At 38.5% G+C, this 12,317-nt stretch overlaps 1 protein-coding gene across 1 annotated transcript in view; it reads right to left on the bottom strand.

Annotated features, from left to right (window-relative positions):
- Window positions 1-12,317, bottom strand: part of LRMDA (leucine rich melanocyte differentiation associated) — a 610,097-nt gene that overhangs the window by 264,117 nt on the left and 333,663 nt on the right. The window contains exon 3 of the mRNA XM_063405909.1: window positions 5,362-5,488. Within this exon, the coding sequence (XP_063261979.1) occupies window positions 5,362-5,488 (127 nt within the window). The remainder of the gene's footprint in view (window positions 1-5,361; window positions 5,489-12,317) is intronic.

The following is a 12,317-nucleotide window of genomic DNA, read 5'->3' as shown; positions in this document are numbered from 1 at the left end:
CACAAGAATATCAGGAATATCATAAAAAATTCCAGACCATCACATAGAAAGACCCAAAACTGTCATTCAAAAGTTTTCTGCCAACTAATCATCTGTCCTGCACTTGCTGCAATCGACCTAACATTAAAACAGCTAAATAACACTTCTACCAGAGTCATAAATGTGATAAAGGTACCCATATTTATTGCAGCTGAAACATTTGCTTCAATTAAATTTATCACAAACACGATGTAGCAATCACAAGCTGTTCCACATGCAAATAGCCTTGAATCAGAAGTTACCAATTCTCCTCTGAATGCAGCATGAAAAGATCTTTGCCACCTGAACGCTTTTCCATTAGAATGTGCTAGGTCTTCAAGGTTGGATAACCACAGAAATAGCTTGCAATATGCAAGTATACATCTCCCTCTTCTCAGTGTGCAATAGGATGTCACAGTCATTTGTATGCCACATTCTGGCTTAAACCCTATCTGGTAGGGAGACAGGACCTTAAGATAAGGCCTTGTTCACTGACCTTGAAACCACTTTGCTCAAGGAAAAAAAAAGGTGCAGAGTGGATGGTAATTAAGTAAGTCCATATATCTCATGGAGAGCTTCCTGTATACAGAATATATGGGGAAAAAAAACCCATTCTGTCTACTGGAGCAGCATTAGCCTTCTTTATCTAGCTGGAGTTGCAAGTGTTTTTAAAGGAATTTTAGAATCTCCATGGTTCCAAGGCTGCAGTTTTGAAGACAACATTTCAATGTTATTAAGTAATAAGGCATCACAAAGACAAAAATAAAGTAGCAGCTCACAATTATTTAAAAAGTTCTGATATCTGCAGTTCAAGTCCTGCAGGCACTGCTGTAGAACAGCATAAGGAATCACCTGCACTGTGGACTACTTCTGTCTTCCACAGATGTACAGAAGACTACTTCTCTCTTCCATGATGGCATTTACATGACCTATTTTTTACTTCAAGTACACTTTATTCTAGAAGAAAGATTCTTGGCTCATTGGGTACAGCAGTTCTCTAACAAGCCATAGAGATTTCCCCAAATCCACAGTTGTGGTGTCGAGAACTCAGAAGCCTATGCAGGAAGAGTTCTGTACCACTTCAGTTGCCTGCTTAGAGGGAACCATGCATAATAGGAGACAATTAGTATCTTTAATGTATTCATTCCATCTAAACATCAAGCCTTCAGCACTTAATATAATGAGATTCTGGTCAGATTCTGGGACTTCTGTGTCTTCAGGCACTTAAGGACAATGTAGGAACAAGCACAGAGGCAAAATAAATTACAATCTATAGTTTGGGGGTTAAGCAAATCTGTAGCTATTAGAGATCATTAGGAGACTTGTGTGAAGACAAATTCTACCAGAAGTACTTACTGGTATGTTGCTCAGTTGAGGTATTTCATACATGCTGCATTCAAAGACTCAAGAACATATAATACCTAAATCTGAATCACACTGATAACTCCTCTTGCCATAAGAAATGTACATACCATCATGGACATTATGCCTGGTTCTAGATATCCCACTCTGTGGTATGAAATATTTTGGTTTCCCCTAAGCCATTCAAAACCTAGACCTAGATCCAATTATAAAGTCACAGAATATGCTGAGCTGGAAGGGACCCATCAGGATGACTAAATTGAACTCCTGGCCCTTCACAGGACATCCCCAAGAGTCACACCCATTGACTCAGAGCACTGTCCTTTGCTTCTGGAGCTCTGTCAGGCTGGTGCTGTGCCCACTGCCCTGGGGAGCTGTTCCAGTGCCCAAGCAACCTCCGGGTGAAGAATCTTTTTCTAAAATCCAACCTAAGCCTCCCCTGCCTCAGCTTCAGGCCATTCCCTCGGGTCCTGTCACTGTCACCACAGAGCAGAGATCAGTGCCTGCCCTCCTCTTCCCTCCTGAGGAAGTTGTACCTGCAGTGAGATCTCCCCTCAGTCTCCTCTTGTCCAGGCTGAACAGACCAAGGGACCTGAGCTGCTCCTCACACTGCTTCACCTCCAGACCCTTCACCATCCTCAAGACCCTTCTCTCTGCAAACTTCTTTCAACACCTTTTTCTCAAGAAAATTTAGTACCAGCTTCTCAAAAGTGTATAGAATGTGTGTTGAATGTATGTACTTACTGGACTAAGAAATGGAGCTTTTACTACAAAGAATCACAGGTCTGGTTCATTATAAGACTTGTCTGTTTAGAAGTGAGGCAGTGAACACCTTCTAATTTTCAGCATGCAGGCGTGTGTGTATATATATATTGATAGTTTGCCAAATTTTGAAACTGCCTATTTGAGTAGTTTTTCACAAATACTATAAAGATTGAAATGTAAAGGAAATTGAAATGTCCATACTGTATTTTTCCATACTGGCCAAGATCAGCACAGTGAAAAGCCCTGAAACCTCACACTGCTACAACATGCACAAAGAAATAAATCTATTTAGAAGTTTGCTGACTGACTCGTAGTATCTAGTCAACACACTTAAAAGGAGAAATGAGGCTTCCCATTACAAGCACAGGTGACTGCAGTCATACATCCTCCTCCTAAAGCAACTTCCCACCTACCCCATCCATCCTGATCTGTGCTGCTTTCTGCCGTCCACTGTGCATGAGAAAGAAACTAAGATACGTTTCTTAAAGTAAATCAGACTTTTAAAAAAATACCCATACCAAATACATGAAATATAGCATGTTAGATACATAATCCAACACCACTCAGTGTTGAGGGACTCTCCTTTAGGTGTTTCTGTCTTACAGATTGCATTTTAGAAGATTTTTAAACAGATTATACATTACAGAAAAGTTGAGCGATAGCACTTTTTTTGATTGCAATATTTTAGTTTGCTTCTTCCACTTCTAGAAGAAAAATGGGTAATGGCCTGACTGTAAGTGAAATACACAACCAGAAGAAAAAAATACCAGGTGATACTTCTAAGTCTTTGCCTGATTTAGAGATAAGCTTTTGCATTTGAACAGTACCCAGACATTATGTTAGGAGGGCCTAAATGTTATTTATACAAACAATGCCACACGATAAGTGAACCGTGCAAAAGGAGCAGAAAGCTCTTATCAGAACTATCAAAACAGGATATGGATCAAAATGAAGCCAGAATAAAAGGAGAGAAGAGTACAATTATATTAACAGATACTCAGGAAAGCTCTCATATGTGTTCTAAAGTTTACATGCTATTCCAATTTTCAAAGGGGTCAGTTTGGCTTTTTGTTTATTTTCATCTCTCTCTCACTCTCTCTCTGTAAATATTTATGTATACATGGCAATATTCCACCTACTGAAGGTTTTATTTCAGATCAGTATTCTTTGCTCACTTGTGTCCCTTATGTAGTGCTACTGTCATATACTGAACAATCTTTCCTGTAATGTGTTTCATTATTTTATTAAATGTACATTTTTTTCCTTAATATTTTTCAAAGAATTCTATAGAGAAATAATTAAAATAAGTAATTCAAGTCCAAATAAGACCTTTTTTGAACACAGCATTAACAGTGAGGAGAAGAATCTGGAAGGCCTCTGTGCTTCTGTAGACTTATGCATACTCCCTACAAGAGATCACTGCTCCCCAGGGCTCAGGATGTTACTGATGGACAGCAGTTAGTTTGTCTTCTCTGGGCAGTTTGTGTACAATAGGTGTTTTACAAGTATTTCCACAACTCCTCTTAAATTATTTGTAGCACTCTATAAAATGCATATATTATTTCTATAACCTGGGTAGCTCGATACTGTCAAAGCTCCACCTTCATAGGTTTTAGATTGAATTTAAATAAATCCCAAGCTAGATCAAATACTTCTTATCATGTTATCATTGGCTTTGAGAGCTTACTAACTTGACAACACTATTTTAGTCTGTCTGTGAGACCAGTAGAAATTCTTTAAAGATTTCTACTCACAGGATAATTTTTTCCCTCTGCTTTTCTTCACTGAGTTCATATCCAAAACCTCTGCCCTCTTTTTGGTAAGTGCAAAACTCCTTCTGGACTGCTGCCCATAGGACAAATATACTCACGTGTTTTCTGGTCTTATGGCCAAAGTTACACTTCACGGTTTGTAAATGGCATCACCAAAAATGTTCTGGTACATTCTTCGCAGCAAACAGCAGAACAATAAAACCAATTTCTCAAATCCAACCCCAAATACCCTGCATTAACCATAAATCTAGCCAAATACCTAGTACAGTGATGATTGTTACTGTTCAAGAGATACTCTTGGCACATTTCCACAGCTCCAAGCCAGTTACTCCGCTGATTTTTTATTTATTTATAGAGTCAAAAATGAGAGCAGAAATCGTAGAATCTGCAGCTATTTTTATTCCCCGCAGTAGGAGGATTTTGCTTTGGTAGGAGGTAAATTGCTCTCTGTTTACACTGTCTGTAATAAAAGCCTGCAGTTGAGCAGTCTTGTCCTCACGCTGCAATTACAAGGCCAGGGCTTTAGCTTGTGCTCTAAGACTCTGCAGGCCTCGGCTGGCCTTTTGGCCACAGTTGGATCACTGCTGAAAAATCACATATTACACACCCTCACATCTCCAGATGGGCCAAAGTATGGGAAAATTATGGAATAATGAGTCTACGCCCCCACGCTTTGCAGATAATTAGTTTTTACAGACCATTATCTATAAGCCTACAGACTACGGGCTCTGATTCAGCAAAGTATTTAGACAAATGCTGAAATATTTATTCTTCATAAACAGAAATAGGCACTAACTTTAGGCATATGGAGAAGTGACCGACTGGTTACAACTGGACTTATTCATACAGCAAAAGACTTTACTGTATAAAGACCTTGATTTGGAAAATATTTTATGTGATTTTATACAGAACTGGAATACCAAGAAGAGAGTGACATGCTTTTACAGCTGCAGTTGCACAGCAGCTACCCAATTGTGCATATTACCAGTTTCATGAAAATAGAGAAAACCATTAAAATTATTAGGTGGGTTTAAATAATTTTCATCTTACTTTACTTCAATGCTTTAAGAGCTATTTAAAGTATTAAAACCTAATAGCGTTTCACTGCACGCTCTATTCCACTAGAGGTCAGCCTGCAACAGAACCCCAAGCGAACACAGGAACTGCTGCACACGGGCAGCACTGACATTATTTTCTTTCTCTATTTTATCTATTAGAAAGATTTCTTCAGAGCCATAACTTAGATCTCTCACTAAAATGGAGCAACAGGAAGATATAATGGTGCATTTCATTTATGAATGACCTGTAATAAATTACTATGAAGTATTCCAGGTGCCAAAGGAGAGAATGCTTTGTCTGCACACGAACTATATTTCACATACTTTAATTTGGCTGACACATAAAACTCATTTGACATTTTGCAGGTATTTCTTTGAAAGGATATTTGGTTCTTGTTGAGCGTTAAGGTATGGAGGTGGGGTAACCTGGGTAAGAGAAGGTCATTTCCGAGTAGATTGTTGTCCAAGATCAGCTCTTCCAAGTAACTGAACGTTTTCAGTCCTTCTAGTGACCTGCAAACGACAAAGGCAAGAGGAAAAATGATACTCCACTAAATCAGGGAGGCCATTATGAGCTGAAATAAATATTTTAACCTTCCCTTTCAGGAGTGGGAATAGTTTTGGTTTGGGCCTGTCAGAAGAGTGAATGACAAGCATTAGTGGCAAGGGGAGTGCTGGCACTGCAACACATCCTTCACATGCTGGCAGGATGAAGGATGCGGGTCACTTAGTGAGTAGCCAGGATCCAAAACAAAAGGCTTCAGATATGGGGCCTGCAGGATGAATTTGTCAATGTCTTGTGCCTTCAGGCACCCAGCCTCGCCTGACCCTAACCTCCATTCCCAAGATAAATAACTCTGTCACAGTTCACCTTCATTCCCTGGACACAAATTTAAGTTGTCATCCATCATTTCTGCCAAGAAATATCATACCCTGCTAACAATAATAAATACAACTTCAAGTATCATTTCTTAGTAGTTACCTTACATGCAATAATAGGAAATATAGAAGGGATTTTCCCCCTCTTTTTAATAATCTCTTAATTAGCTTCTTGAGTTCCTGCAAACAAAATAAAATGTTGTCTACAAAATTAAATGCAAAATTACTCCAGACAGAAAAGGCATTTGCTTTCTTCTTGGAACTTACTGTCCCACTTTCAAGCCACAGGTCACATTGCAGAGAGCAGCTTTAAAAAGGAGCATTTGACAACATAGTAGTGAAGATGATGGCTTGTAAATAAACAAGGTTCTGGAAGCATTCATTCCTCTCATAGCAAAGTCAAAAAAAAAAAATAAAACAAAAAATACAACACCACACCACACATACAAAACAAAACAAAAAAAACCCCCACCCAAACCAAAAAGCTAAAAAAGAACATTTCAGTACCTATCCAGGCATCTCTTCCAAGCTTGATTCTCAATGCTTGTTCATTCCAACAGTTAAAACCCCTACACATTAATCAGCTAAGACACACTATATACAAAGCATACACGCAGACATGCATTCACAGCTCATTCACCTACCAGACACCTAAAGATATGCTGAGATTGCATGACTTGACAGCTGATCTACTATGCCTACCAGTGGGAAGATCATCACTGTATCTCCTGGCTGTTTTGTAAAATGTGATGAATAAGGGAGATGCAGGTTATACTATTTATATTTATTTATTTCCAATTACATTTATACTGAGGGGATTTCCTCACCCTCCCCCCAGTTTTTGGCAAAGATCGAGGCAGAGCCAAGGTCCCCATTAGAATGTTCCACTGGTAAAATTACCGGAGGAAAACACAAGTACTATAAGGAAAGTCAATTAACATTCATCCTTGCAACAAAAACAAGATACTGCTTTTGTAGCTAGAACTTACAGACCATTTATAGATCACATTTAGATGGCTCAAGCAACCAAAAGAAATCAAGTGTGTGACCTTTACACTGGGTACTGCACACTAAACTATGAATATTCAAGTCAACATTTGTGCAACACTGCAACAGTGTATTTCAGTGCAAGGACTCCAAAGTCTCTTGACTTGAAAGGGACGTACAACTATCATTAATGTCATTTTGATGCTCAGCAGCCAGACCTGAAGGAAATTTGCCACCTATACCTATACCTATGGCATATCCATATCACTACAGTGCATTGATGCTGCAATTTCTGAAGCTGAAAAAATAAAGGCCTCTATTATAAACATTTTACTGAAATAATCACCACAGTAACTATCACACGCTTTGCATGTGCCTTTAACCAACAGTTTTGGGAAAAAAAACTCAATTCAGCCTACATAAACTGTTCACCATTAAAAGCTGTGCTAGCACGCTGCATTGACCTAGCTATTTCAGCAAAAGGTCACAACAGACTTGGTTTTGCCAAAGTCAAGACTCGAGGAGAAAGCAGCAAACATCTTAGACAGTGCTTTCCTCCAAGTACCTTTAAAAGGAAAAAACTGAGAGGAAGTAGCAGTGAGTTTATCAAGCTGTTATGAGTTTTCATTTCAGTTTGACAAACCTAGTTTAGCAAATTCCCCTTAAATACTCTTTATTATATAAATAGTGGATTATTTCCAAACCTCACATTTCACTGTATGACTTTGACTTGCCAAAAGGGTTCAGAGAAGGCCACCTCCTTGTCAGCACCACAGAGCCTTATGGGATGTTAATAGGTCCTTTGTGCAAAAACACTGCTTGGGCTCTGGTCAGTGTCAGCATCAAAATACACATTGTTCCTGAGTTATGTTATGCAAATATAATACTCTTATCATGAGAATCAGCAAATGGTTGGCAACTGGCAAGGAGAAGAAAGCGCACATCCAAAACTGCTGCAGGGGAGGCATAAAACAAAATGACAAGCCATGAAGGGGGACAAAAGGCCTTGAAACACTAGAGGGAGTTGCCTATTGAAACAGCCTTTCTTTCACAACCCTGGGCCGAACACAAGGGTACTAGTTTCATAGATAGGCAGAGAAAATTGTGCGCAAATCTCCTTACACCTGTCTGGTTTTGATAATTTTTGCCATGTAATGTTATTAGCTGCTCAGTTAAAAAGGAGCCATGTTACACAGGGGGTTGCTTATAATTGCTGTTTTCATGTCATCAGAGTGGTGTGCACTTGGTGATTTAATCACCTAAATTCAGAGTCCAGGGAGATGGGAAGGGTTGCCACAGTACAGAGAGAGGGTGAAGCCCTTAATATAAATTTACAGCCATATGTTGTTTTGCTATTCATGGAATTTTTTTTTCCATCTTTAACAGAAGAAAAAAACAGCACCAAAACAAAAATATTAAGACACAGCAAAGAAATAAAAAAGGAAAAGAAGTGTTTGTTATAATTCAGTGTTACTACCCACCAAATTCTATGTAACAGTCTCTACCATCATAATATATTAGGAAATATTGCCCAGCAATTGTACTCCAAAGTGTAAAAGTTTTAAATACAATCCACACAATTGGTTTTACAGTACAAACTTCAGCAAGTCCCATAACCCAGGGGCCTCAATTTCCCATCTGCAGATGGGGGATATGAAAGGATTGCAACTGTAAATTGGTATGGAGAAAGCATTTTTGAGAATCTGAGACAGAAATCAGTACAAAATACTGTCATTTTTATTTTTAATGAGGTTGAGCAAGCAATATTAATGTACTCCAAGTATTTCCTTATGAACCCATTACAAAAGAGGAGAGGAATGCTTATATATACACAGCATAGGAAGAAGGGCACAAGCAACCTAATAGACGAATATAAAGAGAGGGAAATCCCCTAAGAAAGAGAACCAGTCTAAAACCTGCACTGTTTTCTCATAGTTCACAGCATAAAAAAACGCCTCCCAATGTTAGTATACTAAAACAAACACACAATTTTACCACAACAATGCAACCAGCACTGAAGGGCTTGTGGCAAACAGTTGTTTCCCTAACTTTCCAAAGGCTAATAAACATCACCAAGGCGGATTGCAGGGTGCTTGTCCCTGCTCTAATGTCATGAAAGCTGCCCATTATCTCACCCACAGGTACCGTCTCAGTTACCTCATTGCAGGGCTCACACTCTGCTCCCAGAGGAGAGCAAGTGTTGCCAAGAGATTTCCACTGCAATTTTCAAAGTCACATCAAACCGACAAAACATCACAACGCATTCAGTGCCGCCTCATTCAAACAGAAAAAACTTTAAGTTTCCACTGTAATTAACCCTATCCTCGTTAAGATAATTATGATCAAGCTCCCTGTCACAGCTAATATCACAGCATCATTGCCTATGGCTCACGCTTTGCCCTCATTAGCTTACAAAAACACTGCGCTAAACAGGAAACTGACTCCCTCTGCAAAAAGACTTAAGATGTTCTGTAAGTAGACAGTAAATAATCCTTTAGAATATAAAGGTCTCAGAAACGTCATTTTATCCAAGTCCTTTGGCTAATCAGTATGATTCCTTCCAGCTTTCTTTTCCATAATTCATTCATGGTTTATAACAAAGTTTTAATCATACAGGAATGTCATGACAGAGTTTTTTGGGTTTTTTTAAATGTATGTGTATACATGGTAATTGTCAACCACACAATTTCATGTGATCCCTCTGGCCTGACAGGGATTTGGTTACAATGAAAGTAAAGAGCAACTCTTCATTTTGGTAATATTTGACAATGAAAACATGAGATTTTATAAATGAAGAAAAGCAGAAGCCTTGCAAGCAACAGACAAAACTTGGTACTCTGCAGTTGTCCTTGTTCAGAAAAACAAGCGGCTCAGAAGCATATGCTACAGAAGAAGAGTTCCTTACATTTTATCCCACCCCTTCATTAATAAGACAGCTGCCTCATATCTAATTGACTTTTTCCTCCTGTTTAACAGGAAAAGAGAGAGCAGTTAACAATATGCAAATGAGAGAGTTTGGGTTTAGCCTTGAAATTGATTTGCACTTTGTTGACAAGAGATAGCCATTAGCAGAAGTTAAAGATGGAGCTGTTATAAAACAAGGGCTTTTTAAAATACCTTTTCCTTGTCTTTAATAGATTACAGGAGAGCAGAATCAACACGAGAACCTTAGTACTAGATAATTTCAGTATTTAAATAGAAATGCAAATTCTATTTCTCCAGCACCTGCCAGCCAAGGAGTACAAAGCATTTTTTTGCAAAACATTAATGAATTACTTTTCAAAAACCTGCTGAGCTTAATATTCTATTTTGTAGTAAAGCAGAGAGAGGTTAAGTGACTAACAAAAGGTGACCTCCAGCAATTTTCTAAGAGACAAGAAATAACACCCAGAACTCCTGACTTCTAGTCCTTTAACTTAACCTTACCAAAGCAAAACACACAATAAAAAAGGGTGTGTATATATATATATATATAAAAAGAAAAATCAGGTGGGCAAAATACAAGCAAAGCATAAAAAAATGGCCTCTACAATAGTCAAGAACATAGTATTTGTTGCTGTTGTTGTTTACTGATTTTACACAGTTTCCTGCATAATAAGAGAACCAAAAAGAAAACAGAATGAATGAACAAGTCTGACATAACTTCTGGAGGGAAGGGGAAAGGGGAAAGGGGAAAGGGGAAAGGGGAAAGGGGAAAGGGGAAAGGGGAAAGGGGAAAGGGGAAAGGGGAAAGGGGAAAGGGGAAAGGGGAAAGGGGAAAGGGGAAAGGGGAAAGGGGAAAGGGGAAAGGGGAAAGGGGAAAGGGGAAAGGGGAAAGGGGAAAGGGGAAAGGGGAAAGGGGAAAGGGGAAAGGGGAAAGGGGAAAGGGGAAAGGGGAAAGGGGAAAGGGGAGAGAAAACCAAGCACCCTAGTGACAGTAAAGAACCTCCAAGATCCAAAATTTGTAGAGCAAGAAATGCTTTGTTTTGTCTACTATCAGAAGAAATGTTAGTATTTTGCAGGCTATCTAGAGATAGGTAGCATTTTGCATCACTTCCATCTTTCTGTTGGTAGATGGAAAATATCTGGAAGCAACTATTAGGGTAAAACTTGAGGCACAGCTGTAAATATGATCAGCAAAAGAAATTAAAAGGAAGGAATAAGCAGTATCATTACATACCTGTGAGAAAGAGATGACCATAAGAAAAGATTAAAACTATGTTATGAATTGGGCCTACAATAAGTTTCTGAATCTTTTCAAATAAAAGTCATACTTGACTTCCAGACATATAGGAAAATAAACATAATTCCCTTGATTTTCCTCTTTTATTATACACTGAAACATATGAGACTATGTGAGACACTGCTTTACCAGTAAAGACTGGGATGAAAAACATCTTTCACAACAATCTTAAACCAGAGCTATGTAAGCACAGCAAAATGTTGGGGATTCAAGAAAACTCAGAATCTTCATCTGTTCCTTTATAGCCTTGTTCCAAACCTTACACAGTAAATTCCATTGCTTAAGAAAAGTCCAAACTTCTAAACCCTTAGAAGCCACCGCCCACCTCTGTAACCTCAAAGAAAACACAAACAAAAGTAGAGTCAATAAACACAAAGGCAAAAAGAGGTGAGGTATCCCAAATTCTAGATGTTATGTTCACAACATTTCACAAACATTCTTACCTATTATAAAACTGAAATGCAGATATTTCTTAAGAGAGGGATTTTGCTAATAAACAGCAGTTCTTCAAATGATGGCATACTCTGAAAAGCAATAATGCAGATTCATCTCATCCATCTAGAGAAGCCCAGTCACTTATAGCTCCTTACAGGCAGCAAGAAAAGATGGGCCCTCCCAGAAGGTGAATCAGACCTTCAGGTGAGGCTCAGTGAAGCACATTTCTTTGGGAAGGATGAACAGATCCCATTTATCTTGCAATGAAATTAAAAGAAGCTGCAATATTAAGGTAAAAAACTGTAAGAGGCATGTCCCATAAGAGTGGATTATTTACCTGATGAAATAAACTACAAACCCCAGTTACAGCTGTCAGGGGCTCACAAAAACAGGACAGTCAAGCATTCAGTCCTTCAACCACCATTCCCTCACACCAAGACTCTACTAAAATTAAAAAAAAAACCAAAGCACAAATGGCAACAACCACCAAAACACAAAAAAACCCCTCAACAAGATAAACAACCAAACCAACCAAGCAAAAGAGAAATTAGGAACCAGACTGACTGTGGTGGGGTTCAATTTCTTTTCTAATGAACCTCTAAAAGCCTCAGATTTCACAATGTCTATTTAATGCAACTCTACTCGAGAGAATATAGCATTAATACAGCTCAAACGTTATCCTTCCTGTTAGGCTGCTTTTGCTTCAGTTTCTATATTCCATCTTCAGGATTAAACATGCCAAGATTTTATATTATACTACTGTTACAATTTTGTTTAATTTTAAATAAAATGACAATCAGTGTAGTGTAGCCTGTGGGA

This window comes from Prinia subflava, chromosome 9 (genome assembly GCF_021018805.1).
Source record: "Prinia subflava isolate CZ2003 ecotype Zambia chromosome 9, Cam_Psub_1.2, whole genome shotgun sequence".
Lineage (NCBI taxonomy): Eukaryota > Metazoa > Chordata > Aves > Passeriformes > Cisticolidae > Prinia > Prinia subflava.
Note: the sequence above shows the minus strand (reverse complement) of the source record. Positions and strands in the feature narration are given on the sequence as shown.